The 22148-nt window shown below is 35.6% G+C and overlaps 2 protein-coding genes across 5 annotated transcripts; one reads left to right on the top strand and one right to left on the bottom strand.

The window, feature by feature from the left end:
* Positions 1–376: 376 nt before the first annotated feature.
* On the top strand, positions 377–3479 carry LOC132163574 (UDP-glycosyltransferase 92A1-like). Its single transcript, XM_059573910.1, has 2 exons — positions 377–420; positions 1791–3479. Exon 2 carries the CDS (start codon positions 1867–1869, stop codon positions 3322–3324), a length of 1458 nt encoding a protein of 485 aa, XP_059429893.1. The 5' UTR covers positions 377–420; positions 1791–1866; the 3' UTR covers positions 3325–3479.
* A 79-nt stretch (positions 3480–3558) lies between these two features.
* On the bottom strand, positions 3559–9434 carry LOC132163575 (lysine-specific demethylase JMJ30). 4 transcript variants are annotated; one of them, XM_059573911.1, is made up of 7 exons: positions 8915–9434; positions 6904–7113; positions 6366–6500; positions 6116–6259; positions 5459–5551; positions 4631–4709; positions 3559–3774 (listed from the first exon to the last, which is right to left on the bottom strand). In XM_059573911.1, the coding sequence occupies exons 1-7, from the start codon at positions 9362–9364 to the stop codon at positions 3632–3634; spliced, it is 1254 nt and encodes a 417-aa protein (XP_059429894.1). In that variant the 5' UTR covers positions 9365–9434; the 3' UTR covers positions 3559–3631. The 4 variants fall into 4 exon arrangements, with proteins under 4 accessions (XP_059429894.1, XP_059429897.1, XP_059429898.1 ...); XM_059573914.1 differs by having other exon boundaries at positions 3733–3820; positions 8915–9433; XM_059573915.1 differs by lacking the exon at positions 3559–3774 and adding an exon at positions 4298–4491 and having other exon boundaries at positions 8915–9432.
* Between the last annotated feature and the right edge of the window lie 12714 nt (positions 9435–22148).

The raw sequence follows: 22148 nt of genomic DNA, 5'->3' as shown, positions 1-22148 counted from the left end.
TGTTTCTGTTTTCCTCCTTTTCTCACGCTTCTTCTCTGAGTTCTCTCCTTTTCTCTTCTCTCTCTCTCTCTCCCTCCCTCAGTCCCTCTCAAATGCTCTCTCTCTCTCTCTCTCTCTCTCTTTGACGCTCTAGCTCCAACTCCAACTCCAACCTATAATCATTGATAAATTGCATTTGTAACTTGTAAGAGTAAATGTCCACAGATCTGATATCAGGTGGGTTTTGCATCATTTGTTTCCTTAAAATTGATTTATGGTTAATTTTATGAATTTAACCTTGATTTTTTTTCCCCCTTGATGAAATAAGAGCACCCAAAAATTGTTTATAATTTGAATGGGTGTCATGTCCTTTCAAGGCAGAAAATAGGTGGTCAGAACTGATTGGGGCCTGGATTTTTACCACTTACCAGCGACACTAAGGTATCCCAAGATTTCTGGTCCCCTTCTTTATTGGCATATTCTTTTTCTTCTCTAGTTTTTATTGACATGTAATTATTTCTCAATTCGGTTAACCTAATTACCCCAATCAAACAAACAAAAAAGAAAAGAAAAAACACAATCTAGACTAAAGGTTTGTTAAAATAAAAAATAAAAAATGGGTTTTGGGTGACTGTATAATTTAGGTCATTCACTGGCACATATATATATATATATATATATATATATATATACAAATTGCTACTAGGAGACTGATGGTGAACACAACTGGGACTCCCAGTTGTAGAGTATGGCATTTTTTTTTTTTTTTTTTTTTTTTTTCATTTCATGGGTGGTCATGAACTGTGACGTATGGATTTTTGTGTTTTAAAGTGCAAGAAACTGCTAACTTTTTTTATTCCGGAAGTGTTAGCTACTGTTGTGTTATGTTAAGATATTGTTTAGCCTCTTTAGGCTTTGATCAAATTAAGAGAATAATACATGTTAGTAATTGCCGAATGAGCATTTTCAGCCATAAAAATTGTTAAAACATGACTTCACAACAAATTGAGGATGATTTTCTTGCGAACAGTTTAGTTTTCTATATTGAAAGGGAAATTACTGAAAGCTTCGATTTATATTCAATACTTGATGATTTTGTACTTCTAAAAGATCGTAAAGTGCAGTTCTAGACACTTTTTTTTTTTTTGTCTTTTTAATATAGTACCCACATGTTACATTTTTAATATATCAATTTGAGCACATATTTATGAACTATTATAGATGTTTTTTTGTGATGCATATATTGTGTGAATTACTAAATTTTTAAGATTGAGAAAATTTTTAGAACGTAAAAAAAATTTTACCGGCACCTCCAATATGAATTGTCCGGCTCCACCATTGCTAGTGTTAGAGAGCCTAAAAAGTAATTTTAGTACTTAAAATAATGCGTTAAATAAAAAGTTAGTATGCTTGATAAAGTAACTCAAAAAAATACTTCTTTTAACTTTTTTTACTCTAAAAATGGTCAAAATCCAATGAAATTTTTTCTAAAAAAACTCTTTTTAACTTTAAAAATCTTATTTTCAAATGCAAATCCAAAGATGCTCGAACTCATGCTCAAGAGTAGTAGAAACAAAAATACAAACAAACAACCAAAACCACTACTTGACACCAGAAAGATTGTATCTATTTATTTGTCGTCACCACAGCCACCAGCAAAACAAGCCTTGTTAATGGAAAGTTTTATAAGCTTGAAAATCATCGAAAGGAGAACAAAATCCAAGAGTTGGTGGCTATTTTTTGTTTTTTTTTTTCTAATGAATAAGTTGTGGCTTTACATTTGCTTCTAACCTCTTAGTCTTTGAAATCAGACTCGAGAGCAAATCAAAAAGAGCTGTTGACCTTCTTCACAGCCATCCTCGTAGCGCTCAAAGACTAAAGAGCAACATGGCACAGAGAAAAGAAAACGTAGTGATGTTCCCATTCATGGGAACAGGCCATATTATCCCTTTCATAGCCTTAGCTCTCCGTATAGAACAAGAGACGAACTACTCCATAACATTTGTCAACACCCCCATCAACATCCAGAAGTTCAGGTCTTCCATTCCTCCAAACTCCTCCATTCGCCTCGTCGAGCTCCCCTTTACGAGCTCGGACCACGGCCTCCCGCCCAACATCGAGAACACCGATTCCACTCCCTACCACCTTGTCATCCGCCTCCTTGAAGCCTCCAACTCTCTGAAACCATCCTTCAAGAAACTCATAGAAGACCTTATCAAAGAGCAACACGGCCACCAGCCACTTTGCATCATCGCTGACATATTCTTTGGATGGACTGCAAGCTTGGCCAAAGAGCTTAACGTGTTCCATGGAATCTTTACCGTGTCAAGCGCGTATGGCCTGGCGTGTTACTATTCTCTTTGGATGAACCTGCCTCACAGGAAGGTCAATTCCAATGAGTTTTCGTTGCCTGATTTTCCAGAAGCTTCAAGAGTTCATATTACACAATTAGTAACAAATATACTCGAGGCTGATGGTACTGATGCTTGGTCTGTCTTTCAAAAGGAGAATCTTCCTGAGTGGGTGAATTCTGGTGGGATTTTGGTAAACACTGTCGAACAATTTGACCATATTGGACTGTCGTATTTTAGGCGTAAACTTGGTCGGCCTGCTTGGGCGGTTGGATCTGTTCTTCTATCTATGGATAGCCGAGGACGTGCCGTCAAAGGAGGTGGCATTAGTCTGGAACTTTGCATTGAATGGCTGAATACAAAAACTTTGAGTTCTGTTCTATATGTTTCTTTTGGGTCAATGAATACGATCTCTGCCTCACAAATGATGCAGTTGGCAATGGGGTTGGAGGCCAGTGCCAAGAATTTCATCTGGGTTCTCAGGCCACCAATTGGGTTTGACATAAACTCAGAATTCAGAGCGAAAGAATGGTTGCCAGTAGGATTCGAAGAGAGGATCAAGAATTCAAGAAGGGGGTTACTAGTGTACAATTGGGCACCCCAGGTGGAAATTTTGAGCCACAAGTCTGTTGCTGCATTTTTAACTCATGGTGGGTGGAATTCAGTGCTGATTGGATGGCCGATGGCAGCCGAGCAATTCTTCAGCATCAATTTGCTGGAGGAGAAGGTGGGAGTCTGTGTAGAGGTAGCTAGGGGGAAGAGCTGTGAGGTTAGATATGAAGACATAGTTGCAAAGATTGAGTTGGTGATGAACGAGACAGAGACAGGGAAGGAAATGAAAAGCAAAGCTCGTCAAGTGATGGAGATGATCAAGAATGCCACAAAAGATGAGGAAGGTTTCAAAGGGTCATCTGTCGAAGCCTTGGATGACTTTTTTAGTGCTGCAATGTCAATGAGGGAGAGGACTGAGAGGGGAAAGAACATTGCCGCTTAGCCTGCTTGAGTCAAGCAGAAAGAATTTGGAAGAATAACTTGGTGAAAAGAACTTGAGCAAAGTGATTTCCATTTCAGCATTTGTAATAATGTATTCTGGGTGTGATTCAAGTTTGTCTGGGCGTGTTTCAAGTTTTTTCACTCATGTACCTGCATATTAGTACTTTTTTACTTCATTTTTCTGTGTGCTGTCCAAAGCTCTACCCAAAGTCATTCAAATTTGTCCACAATCAAACCTTTTTATTTTCTAGAATGATAGACAAAACTTTCCAGTTTCAACAAGACTCAATTGTGCATAAAAACAGCATTCAACCCCTGTTCAGTCCTATATCACCTGGTCCAAACGAAAATCGACCAACTTTTATCTTGGTTCTCCAGATATAGTGCCGATGATGTGGTGAGGTCAGGGCTGAAAAATCCGATCCTTCTCCCCAGGGCTCTGGCTTTCTACCTGCCCACAGGATATCTTGTGCTTTTTACAAGGTTTAGGGTTGTACCTTGCTTGCACGAGATAAGATTGGAACAGACATAATCTTTTTTTTTTTGATAAGTAAACAGACATAATCTAATTAGATCATGGCGTGATACCATTACCTTTTTATCCATTTTTTATTAGGATAAAATCCACCATATCAAATGTGATGTATTTGTTTATCTATCTTTGATTGGTAGGTTTACCAAATGAATCATATACTATGTGCCTAAAAGAAACAAGAGAATTATATACTCCATGTGATTTCCCACTTCCCTCCCACTAACTTAAAAAGAACAACCTAGACTTTTTCAAAGGAATGGGCAAGAGTCTCTTCAGCTCCAGTCTTGGAAAGTTATGGCCAAGGTTTTCATTTTACGATAAATGAAACCTTCTCAGAGTGTGAATCCAATACAATCTATTAAGATTCAACTATCATAAAACTAATCTGCGAGTTTGGATCCAAATTAGATATGTAATATGAGTTAGATGGAAAAGATAATTGATTATAATTGGATAAAATCCAAAATTAGGATACTTAATCCAAAATTATATTTACGTTATATTTTATATGAGTAACTAACCTTCTAGTAAAAAGTACAAAATAACTACATTTGTAATATAAGTTATAACATATAATCAGATTCAACACAAGATCCTTTCAATCTGGCATCCAAGAAGTTGACAGCCCCCCTCCTAATAAAGACATGTTTAAACAACCCTAATCAGGACAAGTTTTGATTCTCGCAGTTGCTCCACCAAAAGCTAACTGAAAAACTTCTAGTTAAAGATCGCACGTAGTGCCACCACTTGGGCGGGATATAAAGCATCTCACCTTCCTCTAAAATGCAGTCTTGAAATTCCAAGTCATGCACCTTTGGAAACCTTATCTCGTCCATGTTGTCTAGATCAACCTTCAATCAAAATTATAACCAATTAAACCAAAAGGATAAAATTTAATATCTATACAATGCATATCTATGCCATAGGACATGAAGATATGAGCATGAATATGCAACACTTATCACTCATAAGAACAAGTACCATTAGAAAGGCAGGATGGAAGACACTTGCAAGAAAGGCGCACAAGATTCTTAGGCGTAATTAGTTTTTTCTACCCAAAATTTAAATTCATCATAAAACTTGATTAATAATTTTAACTGCAGGTAATACGTTCCAGTTATACATCTACGGTGGGAAAAGGGGGGAGGAAGATTAACCAATATGGTATTCAGCCCTAGAGTAGCTTAGGAGGTTAACAGGATATAATGTCTGTGCCAAAGGAGAAAAGTAGGCCACTAGATGTGCTGGATTCACCAACTTCTAAAAAGGAAACTGGTATTATTAACCAGTGAGGTGTTACTCGTTAGGGAGCCCAAAGGGCTTCCAAGGAATGTGCTTGCTTACAGTTTAATGGAAGCCTTGCACATTATCACTTAACTGCTAGCATGTACAAGTGTACTCATGCTCCCACAAGTGTGCACGCACATGAGCATGTGAGAGAGAAGGCAAGACTGTATCAAAAGAAATTACATTCATGACACATGCAGAGTTTGATTGCTTTGTATATATGCAACCATAAAACGTGTCTTTCACTTAAATTATAAAGCAAACTCAAGCAGATAGTTCGTTCAGTCTAGACAGAGTTCAAGAATGGAGATACCTGGCTTGAATTTTTAAGCATGGTTTCAGTGTATGGGTAAAGTTCCTCTGACAAGGAAGCAGGATAAAGCCTTATATACTTTTTGCCAGCAACCTGAGAATAAAGAGGCAAAGATAATATAAGTATATGCTCACTAGTTTTATTAACAATAACAAAAAAACAAAGACACATGTACGCACATGCCCAAACTTACATGGACAACATCCCAGTTGGTTTTTCACCTTATAAAGGGTAAAAGATAAAATGTCTGGCATCAAATACAAGTAAGTTTGGGCACTGTCCATTTTAAGAAATTCAAGTCTATCACAAAGTCATATACAAAGATGTATGAAATTCTCACTTAAGATCAAACTACAGAAACTGGAATTGCAGATGTCCGAAGAACATAGTTATGATGTGCTAAAAGCATTTACAAATCTACATATATCAGCTATATAGCAAATAGCCATAAGTGCGTGATTTTTAACTAATATGTCACTTCTAAAGAGTAGCATGAAACATCAGCATAGTGATCATACTAACAGAAGAGAAGATAGATGATAATTTCAGGAGCAAAAATAATTGGAGAGAAATGCAACAGCCACTTGATGGTAAATATTGATGAACAAACTCCAAACGGCAGCTTTATTTTGCATTTACTCAATACATCTGAAATACCTGCGCTAGTATGTTATGATGTGGATCATGGTGCAATGGTGTTACTGTCCCAGCTGGACCGAACCAGGCATTAAGAGACCTCAGCTCCCCACCTCCAGCAAAACAATAGTCAGGAATACAAATGTCCTTCCGTAGCTCGCTTATCTGCCATTAAAATATAATACCATTATTTAAAAGGCAGCAACTTTTACTTTTACTATCATGTATCATGCAATCATGACATAGCACCCATAAAGACGGACATAAATACCTGATCAAACAATGGATGCTGAGCAAGATATGTAGGGTCAGCAGAAGAACAGTCATTGGCCTCAATCCTCGCAAGAAACTGGGAAAATGTGATAAGCTCTTGCTTCCACTCTGGGCATAAATAGTTTTTTCCAACCTGCAAAAAAGTTTTAACTTCACCATTTTTCAGTTATTAAATAAAATAAAGAAAACCAATCAAGCATTAAATATTTTATGTAAACTGGCTAACTGTATCAACTGCAATCACAATAGAGTTGACCAAAATCAACCGAATTAATCACAATAGAGTTGACCAAAATCAACCGAATTAATCACAATGGATTGAGAGGAACTTATTTGGGATTGGTACAATAAGAGGCATATACATGATCAATAATAATCCACAAGTAGTGTAAAAAATAATCTGGAGCAGATAAAGGCATTTGCAGTAGACAATATATTAGTCTACTGTTGTTATTTTGGGGAAAAGAATGTGGACCAACATAGAACAGTCATAGTGATCTAGTAGACTGTATTCAATCCTTATCAAAATTAATCACCTCAACTGGGACTGTGCGATCTCCTGCAACCCTTCTTAGGTAGTCCATATCATTCCACTTTGTCCTGGCTGGCCAATGAGCCATAGAGTCACTAATAATAACTGGAGAACCCGATAGGAAATATTCACGAAGGAATCCCTCCAAAGATAGACCAGGCCTCTTTACCACAATTTTTAAAGACAGAGACTTAACAGGTAAAGACTGGAGCACCTGCAAAATTCAAAAGCGGTACATTGAATGTTAAATAAGCTTAAAAATCTCTCCACTTGTGCTATGTGACATGCTAATAACCAACTGATAACCAGATAATATAAGGAGGGCTGCTCAACATAGAAAAACAACGAAAGGAAAAGAAAACAAAACATACGCCACATCTCATCTCTTATTTCAGTCTGAACCACTTCTTCATTACCTGTCAAAGAATAAACCCATGCAGGCTCCATCCTTTTCAATATAAACCATTCTGGACAAAAGGTTCTACATTTTCAAGGATTCAGTACAGCATGAAAAGTAGGAAGTGTTTTCAGCTCACAACAAGATTAAGCGTAATAATTCATAGATGGCCAACAATTTTCTTTCACTTTTATTTTCTGGTAATTCATAGATGCCCTATTAAGTTGTTTTTTGCAAACAGCAATTAGCATTCACACTTGAGTTTAAGGCTTTTCAAAAGTAAACCCAACTCAAAATTATCTCACTAATAGAAAAGCAAAAATGAAATAATAATAGAAGTCCTAAAATACCTAAAACTACTAAAAATTAAAGTTTAACCACTAGACACTAGTGAGATTTACCCTACGTATGACATACAATTAATATATCTCAATACAAATCTAATGAAGTCAACTGAACTCGGATCCTGATCTCAATGCGGATCCATGCCTTTTATTTTATTAGTTGTTGAATCCAAGTTTGAGTTAAAGAACATGAAAGAAAATAATAAAAGACTGATGTGTGGTTTTAGGCCCATTACTTGGTAAAGCAAGTAGTAAAGTAGTAATTTGCTATCAAGAGTAGAAGCGATGAAAGTAAACTTCGTCCCATTAAAATGGTAGTTTGTTTAAATAACATGCAAGTCTCATCTTCAAGGTCTTAGATTTTGCTTCCTACCCACCCCCTGTGTAGAGGAGAATAGTAGATTTCTTAGTTTAAACAGTGATAACCCGTTTACTTTTCCACTAACTAATCCTACTTGATGTGAAACACCCCATTTTGTATAACTGGACAAAGTGAGATACATGATGGTTCTTTCCTTTACAAACCTACACATAGAAAAATAATAATAATAATAAAAAAAAATCAACGATTTACAATCATTTTGTCCCCAAGAATATAGTTAAAACAAACTGACTTCCGTATGAAGAACTAAACTACAATTACTAAACCAAATCTGTCCATTTTATTAATTAGAACAAAATTCTAGGGTTACACATTATATACATATTATAATTTGATAAGACCCAAAACTTAAAACGAAAATGATCATGTAGCACACCGATTCTACATAGTAAATAAACCAATTCCACTAGTCAGCCTCTCCCCCAAAAAGTAGAAACAAACTTTATACTCAATAGATCACACAATCAGCTTTAAAGAAAGTTCCTTTTCTGGATTCCCTACTTCACATTGAGTTTTAAAATTGCAACAATAAGCTTTTCATTAAAAGATTGAGATTTTGTCAACTCAACATTTACCACCTTTAAAGTGAGAGTTTTTCTCTTCATTCAATATATCTTACTTAAGACAAAATGCTATTCAAAAGTATTGTTAGAATTTTGAGAACAGTTAATATGGAGACGGAAAAATCTGAACCATTTAATTTGAAACTGCTGATTAAAATTTGAAGTACTAAGCAAGTACAAAAAATTGGCATAAATTTTCCACATGAAAAATATTAAAGAAATCCTAAAAATCCAAAGTTTCGCCATTGTTGCTCCAATCAATAACAGAGGATTACAAAATCACAAACATAATATAAAACAAAATACAAATTAAAAAAGACGAACCTCACCTCCGCCTCATCGAGCTCCACTTGGCGAAGAACATCACGCTCGGCGCGTGGCTCGGAAACCCTAGAGGCGTCCCCGGCCACGGCCGAGACTTTCTGGACTGCGGAGTCGAGGTCCTTCCGGAGAAGCGTGCCGCCCATGATCAAGCCCATATCCAAAACTCTAAGGGCCTCGCTAAGCTCACTCTTGGAGAAATGGAGCCTGGCCACGTGGAGGCACGCCATGGAGTAGGCGTCGCGCCAGACCGGATCCACCGAGTGCCACGGCCCCGAGTGCAGCTGCTCCCACGCAATCTCACGCGCTGCCTCCGCTGCGCGTGGGTCCCCCGCGGCCGCCAGAGTGGCCATGCTCACATAGGCGTACCCGCCGTGCTCCGTAATCGCGTGGAGGAGCGTGGGGCCCTCCGAGTCCAGCTCTGGGGTCTCGAGGTGCGCCGCCGACGACGACAACATTGAGGTCCGGAGAGCGCGATTGTTACGGCGAGTACGGTTTACGTGAGTTTTTGATATATATAGAGGGAGCGAGTGATCAGAAAGAATGCAAGAGTGACACGGAGGCACAGATTTTTAATCAGATATTTTCGCTTTTTGAGATGCACTTTTTCAAGAGATATTTCCCTCCGATTCACTATTTCTAGATCTTTCTTCTTGTAGAAGGTACTAGAGTCTTCAGATATTTGAGAATTACTTCTAATTTCTAAAAAAATTCAATCCCATATAGGGGTAAATCAACCGAGCTTAATCGAGCTTCTCTTATTTGGACTCAGCTCATTTGAATTTTACTTAAATTTGAGTTCAAGTCAAGTTTAAGGACGAGCCAAAAAATCGAGCCCGAGCTCGATTTCATAATAAGTCGAGTCGAGCTTAGCTAGCTCGCGAACTAGCTCTTATATTTAATTTATTTTTTTTAATTATAAATTTAAATTTCAAGTGCTTTTAAACGGCTAAAGAAGCCAGCTTGTATATGAGCATTTGTTTAACTTGACTAGCTGAGTATAGAGCCTGAGTCAAGACAGCAAAACACTTGGTTTCGAAGAGAGAATATGCATAATTTTATAATAAAAGGATGTTATTAGGGAAAAAAAGAAAAATCAATTTGTAATATTAATATGAGCAACTATGTGAGTATTACCAATTCGAGCCTTATACGAGCTGTTCACGAGCCTAACCGAATCGAGCCGAGCTTGCTTCGTTTAATATTAGAGCCAGTATTTGTGTTTACGAAACGCCTCATTTAATAATCGAGTCGAGCACGAGCCTATCCCAAGCTCGCTCGCAATTAGCTTGCTCGTTTAACACCTCTACTCATAGCAAATTCCCTACACATCAATTATATTTTTCTCTCTTTTTTATTCTTTGTTTTTTTCCCCAATTCAATGAGAAATTTGAAAGTGGCACTTAGGATTGAAAGAAAATTGGCTATGTGTGTTAGTGTCTTTGACTGTTTCGATATGTCATATTCATATAAGGTTTTTTTTTAATATTTTTTTTTTAGGGCATATGTATAGTTTCTTAAGGAAAAATGGTTGAAATTTGTAACATGAAGTGATTTGTTACTTTTTAAACCTTAAGGAACTATTTGTATAAGGGTCAACCTCAAAAACCAATTTAGCAATTTTTTTTCCTTAATTTACTAAATTTGGGTGACAAATGTAATATCAAGCATTGCCTCCCCCCTTGGAGGCTATTAAGGTTAATTTTGATGTGGCTGTCATGCCATCTTTTACTGTAGTAGTAGTTGCAGTACTTAATGTTGAAGAAAGAAACATTCTCTATGCTTTTACTAAATGTCTTCCTCCATTGGAGGCATTCCCACAAACTATTTGCACATCTCTTATATTTAATGTTGGAAAGTAGGTGAGAAATAGGGCATTTGCTCAAAATTAAATGCAAGTTTGTTTGTGTTAATGTCAATTAAGAGTTGAAATAAGCCATGAGCAGCTTGTCAAAAATCATGAGCCCTAAAAAATTACTTGGTTTGACTTCCTTAAGAAAGAAGATTTCTAGGTTTTCTTTGGGCCAGATTGGGCTGCATTCTTGCCTTTATAAATTTGTACTTCAGTTGGGCCTTTTTGGGTGCCATGGAGTTCCACTTAGCCCAAATGGAATAGAAAGCTTTAAAATGAGTTGGTGTGGATTCAATTGGATGTGAAAATGGATTAGAAAACCATGAGCCCCAACAAACTATGATATGGAAGTGATCAAGCGAGACAACAATGTCAATGATTATCAACTATATATATATAATCAAGCATGGGAAAGTTATTGTTTATGCCATGTATATATATATCATTCAACTAAATTTGCATTTCGGTGATCAATATATATATAGGAGGAATATGAGCTTTTGAGATTGAAATGGAAGATGTCTGAATTATGAATATTTATTCTATAAAATTCTGACACTTGCGAATTTGTAGCAATATTTCTTTTGTCCCAAATGATCTCTAGCAATGGGGCTCTACGTACCCTGAGTGTTTTCTGACATTGCATGTACACCAGCATAACCCCATGATTACAACTCTCATGGCCCATTTTGGCAGGGAGCACCAGACCGCCAGCCAAAAAGGAATCACAAATTTTAGGACGCTTTCTCTCTGTTTTTTTTTTTTTTTTTTTTTTAATTTTTTTTTAGAATTTCTTTATCTTGCCCAATTCAAAAAACATAAATAAATAAAACTCCCCAAGAAAAAACACTTCCATAGACGAAAATGCATGGCTTAAGCTTTTCAAGCAAAAATCAGTATTGATTCAAGAAATGAAGAGAAATAGAGCTTTAATTGGCAGAAGCATTCATCTTTCCTTTATTTTCTTTGTCTTTTTTGGTTGTTGAACTAAATAGAAAGCTGAATAATTAAGAGATTCAGATGAATTTTAGTAAGAGGAAAAGAGAACTAATATAAATCAAAGTAAATACAACTAAGATCAATTAATAATCCATGGATACAGAAGAAAGCCTTTCTGGTTTTAACAACAAAAGAAAAACACTATCTTAAATTACTAAATGCGCCTTGTATGAACAGCTCTGTTGACAAAACTCAATAACCCAGAAGCTCGGTGGCTAAATAAAGTGATATAAAGAGGGAAAAAACTAGTTAGGATTAATTAATCCACCAATAATTAATCTCCCCAATCTTTTGCTGGATAGAAAGAGAGAGAGAGAGAGAGAGAGGTTGATAGAGAGCTCGATCAAGGGCCTGTTGGGTTGTTGTTGTGGTGAAGAGGGTCAGGTCCGGTTGGAACTTCCCTTGCTGAGTCTTCTACAGTGAGAACTGAAGCTCCATTCCCATATATCTCAGCCTGGGTTTGAAATCCCTTTCCAAAACAAACGAAAGAAAAAGAAAAAAAGCAAAATTTCTTTAGAGAAATACCTTTTTGTGTAGAGAAAATAAATCAAAGCATGAAAAGGAGAAAAGGGTTAATGTTTGAAGATGTTTGAAGACTCAGACAGTCAAAGAAACGAGGAAAAGAAAAAAAAAAGAAGGTATCTTTCCCTTCTCATCGACATGCTTTTGATGGTCAGCAATACCTGTGCTACTCTCTCTGTGCTTTCTGCCATTGTTATCCGCCCTTGGAGACCTGCACGTTGAATGGTAGAACACATGAAGAAAACTGCAAGTAAATGAGAGAGAGAGAGAGAGAGAGAGAGAGAGAGAGAGAGAAAGAGAAGATTAAACTCACGGGTACGAGAAGATTGGACAAATGGTATTGAAATCACCATTAAAATGGCCATAAAGGTTGGAAAGGTGAGAGCTTTCCTAAAAGCCATTTTTGTTGAGCTCAGAAACCAAACCCCAGCCAGCTTTGAGAGAGAGAGAAAGAGGACAAAGTTCAAATGTACAGCCTTTCGAAAACATACGTTTGTGGCGCATGATATGCAAGTGATGAGGCTGATGGACAGAGATACGATTTGGATTGTTTTGTCCAAATATCAAAATTACCCCTGAAAACTTTCGCTAGGGGTTGTTTTGAAATTCCCCAATATTTCCGATTTTCTGTTACATGCGACAGAAGGGAAGCCTGAACTCCGTATGACGCTTTTGACCCGTGATTGTAATAAATTTACCATTGGAAGAAAGCAACACAGCAAAAGTTAACAAGGGTGTATTTGTCTTTTCGGAGTGCGTCCTGCTTCATTCCGAGTTAAAGAAATCGTTGGGTTTTGTCTGGCACGTGCCACGACAGACATCCTCGTAGCAGGGTAGTGGCGGCGTGAGACGAGGCATGGAACGTGGCGAATACTCATTGGATCATTGCCACGTTTGATAGAGAGAGATATAGAGAGAGAGAGAAGGCAGTACCTAAGGACAGTCTTCGTCCAATCATTAGTAATAGGGCCCAGAAGATCACACTGCAATTGTGCCATTTGCCTTGCCAGGTATTATTTTACACCAATACCCTTGCAGGAAATGATGCACGCTTCTAGCTTCTTTTGGATGGAGGAGGGTATTTCACGCATTCTGCAGGGGCAACAGTTTTGGCATCAATATTATTGATCCCAATTAGTTCACATTAACAAGTTATTGAGGGTGGCTAAACGTCACACCCAACCATTCTCATAGGTGGCTGACTATTTCTTTGCGAGTAAAAGATGGTCGGTCGGTCACTACTAGCGAACCTTTGGTAGTGATCACACTACCCTCGGAGCCATCAAATGGGCCAAATTTGGTGATTTTGTGGATAAAGTATTTTTTTAGATGACGTGGCAACGCCAACACGTAAAGACCCGTAAGCAAAATACAATAGGACATTCATTACTCAGTATTATTTGTATATCACATGTACAATACGAAAGTGTTTGGGGCACTACAATTTTCTTACAAATTGATGTGATAAGAGTATGATATGATGATATACAAATTAGACACTAACTAATTAAATTAACAAGTTCGATTTTTTGCTTAATTATTTTTATTTATTGTGAAATAGGTTTGGTAATTGATATTTCCTCCTAAAAGTCATATTATTGTCCATTATTTTTATGCCGGAGTGCATGAACCTAATAGGATATTATATATGAGGAGATCTCAACAATGCTGTCGGCGGAAATCTCTTCTGCCCTGGAATCCCCGTCCAGCCTACCAGACTATATAATTGAGAATTAATCCCCCCCTCATCCAAAAAGTAAAAAATCAATGAAAGAAAAAAAAAAATGTTAAGAAAATTCAATGAAAGAAGAAAAAATGTTAAGCAAATTCAATCATTATCATTTATGTGAGGGAAAGTACTATTTCTACGTCCATATATAATGAATAGTGAGTCCTTAATTATATGCTAAGAGAGAAGATAAAAACTGACGTGATTGTTCTTGTGATATAATGTGGTTCGGGTTGAAATCCACCTATATCTCTTCATTATTTATAACATTATATATTAGACTATATGACATTTATCACGCCAGCCTTTGAAATGTGGACAACCACATAACAATTCATATGACACTTGTTACATTTATTATTATTATTATTATTATTTTGACATGTCCCTACAAGTAGTAGTAGTGTGTTTTTTTTTTTTTGGTCCTTTTTACGTGCTTCTAACCCTTGGTCAACTTCATTTGACATTTAGGTATAAGCACAAAAACTTATGGAATGAGCAAATTTCAACTTACTAGTGGAGGATATTATTGAAAATACAACTATTGGACGACACAACTTGTTGAGATATCATTTTCAAGACATTTCAATCCGTCCAATATGTGATTTATTGGTACTAATACTATCAATTTGTCTTCTTCAATTCATTTCCATTTATAATTAAGGACATTTTTCTGAAAGCCCAGGACCCCCATAATAGAAATGAGTTCCATAGCGTACTTTCCCATCATTTGCTACACTTAGATCATAGCACAAAGGGTCTGATACATCTGGTACAAGATCCTTCTTATCAGGCTCAAAAAAAATTTCTGTGCCATTCTTGAATTCAAGATTGCGAAAATAACTTGCTTTTCCAAAGCCTTCACTTGAAAAATATCCGCTCCCCATTTGAGTTGTTGTGTGAGTACGCTGTTTCCTTAAGTCATAAATCTCTCCACCCCATGCAACTTGGGTAGCAGTGAATGCTGGATCACTGAAGAGGGTGCCAGGCCAATATCCAATGGGCTCATCTTGCACTTCTAGCCACCAATACCCATTAGCCGGCGTCTGAAGCACATAATAAGTTGGAGAATTTAGTGAGAAATATGTAAAGATAATTTACTGAACTAGAAAAATGAATTTACAGCAAAAATGTAAAGAGAATTTACCTTGTATATGGATACCCATAGTTCGTATTGCTTCCCATTGTAGCTTGAAACAGGCTTTATGGAAGAACCAAGTGGAAATTTTTTGCTTATTTGCACGAAACCAGGACAGTCGAGATTGTAGCATCCAGTTTTTTTGTGTCCATCATTCTTACAAACCACACATATAGCTGATTAGCGATTTGACACGTGCATGCATGCTAAAGATTAGCTCAAAACTTAGATGATCTCTCGTTTGACAAGCATGTATGGAAATTTTATTTTTTTATTAAAAAAATGACAAGATCGGCCTAGATGGTAAGGACCGCATACGATTCCTCAAATTCGATTGAGCCATAGTTTAACCTAACCTTAACAGAACATGAGTGAGACCTATGGTGGTTTACACTAATTAGGCATGTAAATTTCCATTGCTGGATTCGAACCCCATGTCCTAATGTGTACCTAACCACTTTGAAAATTTTATTGAAACCACTAAACTACCACCCTAGAATATGGTAGCATGTATGTAATATATAATAGTGCTTTAATTGGTGAGAATTAATTCCTAATGCTGATTTAAGTTATATCATGGAAGGAAATAAGCCAACTTACAGTCCAGCGTATGAAAAACATGGTTCCAACCCCGTCCCTCGGATTAACCTGGAAACCATAAAATCATTGATGAGAAATTATCCTCCAATTGCTTGATCCGTATGTTACAATTTGGTTTTGAACATCATTATGACATCAATTTTCTCCTCCAAATCTGAAATCTAAAAGTTTCTAATTGTTTCAACATTTAGATTTACACTCAAATTCAAAAGAATATTTCCAAGAAGGTTAAACTTAATTACCATCCATCCAGCTTCAATGACCTTTTGTTTGTCTGAATGACCTGATGTAAGCCGCATTTTAGCAATGCTGGCTTCCCCAGGATTTGTTGCAGGGTTCCACACGTTAATAAATCCTCGTGTTCCTTGGTAGGAGTCACCGGTCAAAGTAAGTCTAGCGTACTAATTTCAAATATAATTTATACGTACAAAAGAGAAAAGAATATAATTTAATTAGTTTGTCATGATAACACATGTGAAATTAAACAACAGTTGTACGGTAATATATATACATATATACCTCATGATGTATAGTCGGATTATCAATGATATTAAGGTTTTTTCGATGTGGAACTAGAGGTATAGCACGATGTGAAATATAATCTTCATCCCCTCGTGCATGTCTAACTGGGATTGTTCCTTCAGGGCATTCCCCAATCTCAAGCAAACCTTGAAACATCTCACCAATATCACAGAATTCTCCTTTTGTTACATTTGGGGTGGAGCTGGGTTTCATCTAATTAACCACAATCAAATTACTATATGTATTAGTTTTATTCGTGAATTGCCCGAATAAAATGCCAAACCCAAAAATTCTAAGCCATTCATATTAATAATAAAATAATTACCTCTATAATATGATTCTTGAGTAATGGATGGTTGAAAGCAGGTTGTTGGTAGATATCTACACAGTCTATTACGCCACCATTCTTACCCTGCAAAGATTTTAGTAGACCATGGATAAGCAAGCCTAAAAGTTTTCCAAAAATATTATATAGCAACCAAAAAAAAAAAAAAGAAGATCAAAGGAGGCCAGAAATTATCTTGAATCAAAATCAAAATAAGATTAAGAAAGATTTAATATTCATTATGACCTCAATAGTTTTGATAGTTCCTTTTCTTCCACCAACAAATCTATCACTCAACCCATAAGATATGGCTAGCAAGAAACATATGCATCTTAGTTTGGTATTGGCCATTGAAAAGATTGTCAAAGATATGCCTACTACATCATCGTATTATGTAAATAATCAGGTACATCATAATCCTTTGTAACTGAATATTCTATAAATACAAAGCTTTACCTAAGTTAAGGAATGGCAGTCACAAACCATTCAATTTGAATCCAACACTTCACATATTTAGAAAGAATTCAATATTTTTGGCTGTGAAAAAGTCAATATACATAGGTTAAGATCGAAAAGGGAAGAGGTGATAAAAGAACCTCAAATAAGTTATTTGTGGAGAACCCTGGATACAGTATTAATGGAAATATGTTTGTATTTAGCTTTGTCAATTGCAAGAACCATTTAAATAATTAATTAGCTTATTTTTTCTGTACAGTTAAACATAAACTAATTTGATATCTTCAGAATGATGAGAATTTATTAAAAAAGTTTACTAAAAAAACAGCATTAATTCCTTCATAATATCAACTAATTAATGGAGGAGATAAGAAGATTAGATTATATATGATCATGGGTTTAATGTAGATTTAGATGAGAGTTTGATCTAGATAACTACTGTTAAGGAGATTAACACCAAAATTACTATATATTGACTTATATTTTTCTTTAGTAATAGCCATTCAAAACAGTAAATGAGTATTTTTTACCTTTTGCTTTTCGTAAGTCAAATGCTCGTTTAAAGAAAAATTGTGAAAAGTGTCCTGTTTGTGACCTTGTTTGAAAAAAATTACCGTTTAAAAAGTGGAAAAATCTACATTTTTGCGCAGTAAGCAAGTAAATACATTTTTAAAATCACGCAATTTTACCAAACGCTTAACTATATTATTGAAAATTGCGCTTTCATTAATTGCATTTTAAAATCACTATTTTTTTTTTTTTTTTTTGAAAGGAGAAAATCACTATCTTTTCAAGCCATATGTTTTGACACTTCTAAATCAAATGGATTATAAGTAAAGTATAACCATTAAACAATTAATTAATGGGGTTCTAGGTGCATGCACCATCATTTGCAATAATAATAATAATAATAATTATTGCATGCACCATCATTTGCAATAATAATAATAATTAATAATAATATGGGTTAAATATATTTTTAGTACCTGCCATTTAACGCCTTTATTTTCTTTCCACCTAACTAGGTTTTGTTTTGTATCATAGATGATACCTTGGTTATCGGTAGAGATGGGGTTAATACCCCGTCTACATTCTGCCAAAGAAACTAACAATGGTCCATGTCAAACCAGTCACAAGGTGCCACGTGCTATGTGCTATAATAATTTTTTTTTAAAAAAAACTTTAGGACTTGGCTCAAATCAAGTCTGTGCTTTCTATTGATAAGATGACACATTAGCGTGAAACAACAAAAGTAATTAAGTGTTGTTAAAAAAATAAAATAAAAACCAAATCTACCCTTATCCACAAAATTCAAAAAAAAAGAAAAAAAAAAAAGAAAAACTTCAATCAGGTCTTGGTGTAAACTTAATGTTTTGTATGAATAAGAAGCTGACACCTAAGTTTGAAATACCAAAAATTGATATTATCATTCAAACCAAATAATTTTCCTTCTTTACAAAATGTCTCATAGACAAAATATTTATTGATAAACTACCGACAAAACCACCAGAGGCACCATATCTTGGTTAGTTTTGAAAACTCCACCGGTATAGAGGCCTTAAAGCTAGGTACGTAGGTGGAGTATTCGGGCTGCATCTGAATTTAATAATTTATCTGCTCTACCTTTTGACAATGTAATTTCCACTACGTGGATGGAAGGGCTTTGCTTTATCCTCTGTGCAAAATACCGAGATGCATCATGGAGATTCTGGCAACTTTTATAATCCATCAAGGGAAAGCCAGAGGACATTGGACAAAGCTTATATGTACATGTTAAAACTTTTGATCTCCTACTATATTAAATTATAATTAATTCATCTCAAAATCTTAAGCTTATAAAAATAAATAAATTTGATTAAATTAAGCTTATAAAAATAAATAAATTTAATCATTTAATCAAATGCTTTAACAAGAATATCATGATGGATTTAGGGCTTTCTCAAGCATCTTTTAGTATGATTATTATTATTATTTTTTAAATGTGTATGCATTTTATTTTATTATCATGCTATGTGAAAAATGATATCAATGACAAGCTTAAACCATAGTGAACAGAAGAGATTCATTCTGGATTCAATATATATAGCAGTAAAAGGTTGATTGTCCAAGAAACATATCAATCGTACACAAAGGTTTGAAAAGGTATTTATTATCATTGCCTAATGCTTCATCTTTATAAGCAAATTAAGATGATAGATGTGAAGACCTAGTTGGAGAGAGGGGAGGGGGGGGTGGGGGCGGATAAGCACCATCTTTTCCATGCCAATTTTTTTGTTTGTAAACTAATTCTACGTTCTGAAAAGTAATGGGGTCGATTGACAGGTACAATGCAGTACGTACCTGAGGACAACCTTCCTCCAATCATTAGTAATAGGGCCATTTTGCTTTTCCAGGTATCATATTTGTGTAAATATTTAATCTTCACACTAATTTCTCACATCAATTTTACTCTTTACTTCCATTTCACAATCTTGGTTTTGATTGACATGACTTGTTTTAAGTGAACTTATGATGCTAACCACTTAAAAAAAAAAAAAAAGAAATCACTTAAACATTTCAAGTGAGTGTATAAAATGAGTGTGATCTTTTCTTTTTTTTCCCTTCTCTTCTTTTCTATCGAAAGCACAAATCTCCAACCTATCAAAACTCCAACCATAAATCCATATCTAAGCAACTAGATTCAAGTTAAAAGCTCCAAACAATAGACTAACCACATAGAAGTAACTAAATATCACAAGATAATTGTAACCCATAATGATCTAACCATTAGCTATCACCAAACTTTTACACCAACCTTAAAAGCTTAAATCTGTAAACCCAAATGGAAACCTACGAGTAATAAGCTAATACAGAATGGATAAACACGGTAGGATGTTACCTTCTTTTGAGAGAAATCTCAAGATTCTCCTCTCTCTCCCCCTCTAGAGCTTTCAGAGGTTGGAGGCGGCCAAATGAGACAAAAGGGTTGAAAATATGCATTTAAAGATGTACCGTGTATGCTCTGAAAGGTAGGGACATCCAAAATTACTCACTAATTAATAACCGTCATCAAACGTTCGGTTCTTGAGTCAAACGTTCGTAGCTAAGGTTGCATCAATCGTTTCGTTTTTCTCACTAAAAGTTCGGTGAAACCCAAAATAGGTCACTTCTTCCAACATGTACCAACTCTAAACATCAAAGGTTATAATTAAGGTTAGTCAGTAAATCCATACTTCCCTAGAAGTTCGAATGCCCGTCAAGAACCAAATGCCCATCAAACTTCTAGTGTGCCACGTTAAAATTAGTGTTTGTACGAGAATCTTCCCTTGTTAGAGTATGAAATAAAAGCACTTGTAACGAAAAGGAAATTCACAATCACAATTTGAAAAAAAAAAAAACTAATGGCCACATTAATTTTTCGTCCAACATTTGTATAATCTTCAACTAGTTGATCTCGAACACTTTGGTATCACTATAACGTCCAGATTTTGATTTTTCTTTTGTTTTTGTCCTTTTAATTTGCTTCTGACCTTTAATCAACTTCATTTGACTTTTAGGTACAAGCACAAAAACTTATGGATGGACCAAATTTCAACTTAATAAGGATATTATTGAAAATACAAAAATATTGGACAACATAGGTTGTGGTGATACCATTTTCAGGACATTTTGATCCCCTCCAATATTTGATTTTATTCGTACTAGCTAATACTATCAATATTTACTTCCTCCCTTTCTAATTAAGGACACCCAGGACCCCCAAAATAGAAATGTGTTCCAAAGCCTTCATTCGTAGTATTAACTACTCTTGTACCATAGCACACAGGTGTTTCTGCAGGTAGTACCAATTGTCTCGGATCAGTGTCATTGATTATTCCTAAGCCATCCATGTATTGAATATTCCTGAAATAACTTGCATTTCCAAATCCTTCATTCGGAAAATGTCCACTCCCCATTGGAGTTGTTGTGTGATTACCCTGTTGCCTTGAGTCGTGAATCGCTCCACCCCAGTAGATTGCGGTAGCACCAATTCCTAAATGTGTGAAGATGGATGTAGGCCAGTATCCAAGTACTTGATCATGCACTTGTAACCACCAATTATCCATATTCTGAAGCATACAATATATAAGTTGGAGAATTTTGTAAGAAATATGTATGTAAAGAGAATTTACTGAACTATAAAATGAATTTCATTACAACAAAAATGTCAACAGGAAATAGACATGTGCAATTACCTTGAATATGCTTATCATTATTGAGTATTGCCTCCCCTGGTAGCTTGAAACCGGCTTTAGGGAAGAACCAAGTACAAATCTTTGGGTTACTTGCACGAAACCGGGACATTGGAGATTGTAGCACCCAGTTTGGGATTCATCACCCTTACAACCACATATATACCTGATTAGGGATTTTTTATTTTTTTATTTTTTTATTTTTTTTTAATTGGAAAGGAAGGAGGGAGGAGGGAGAGACTAGGGTATTGGCTATTTTATATGGGCATGACCATATATAGTAGCACTTATCCGTTGGGAACTGTACATGAGGAGCTTGGACGGTAGAAATTGTTGACGCTCCCTCAAATTCGATTGAGCCATAATCTGACCTAGCTCTATTAGAGATTCAGTGGGACCTATGGTGATTTATACTAATCAAGTATGGATATTTACATTGTGGGATTTGACTCGAGCCCATACCCTAGTTCGTATTTGACCATTTTGAAAATTTTCTTGAGACTACTAAACCACCATCCTAGATGGCAACTTGTATGCAATATATAACAATGCTTTGGTGGGGATTCCTATTGCCCAATTTAAGTTATATCATGGAAAGAAAATAAACCAACTTACCGTCCAATATATGAATAGCTTGGGTTCTTTGTTTTGCGAATTAACCTGAAACCATGAAATTCAAAAGTTTCTAATTGTTTCCACATTTAGTCAAAATAATAATTATAAAAATAAAATAAAATAAAATAAAACTTGTTATAATTAATTGACATTTATCATTTCAAGAAAGACTATATATATTTGATCAAACTTACAAACCATCCAGCATGAATGCTGTTTGTTATATTTGAATGATTTGTTGAAAGAGCTACTTGAGCAAGGCTGATATCCCCA

This window comes from Corylus avellana, chromosome ca10 (assembly GCF_901000735.1).
Source record: "Corylus avellana chromosome ca10, CavTom2PMs-1.0".
NCBI classification, from domain to species: domain Eukaryota; kingdom Viridiplantae; phylum Streptophyta; class Magnoliopsida; order Fagales; family Betulaceae; genus Corylus; species Corylus avellana.
This window is presented reverse-complemented; position numbering and strand designations above follow the sequence as displayed.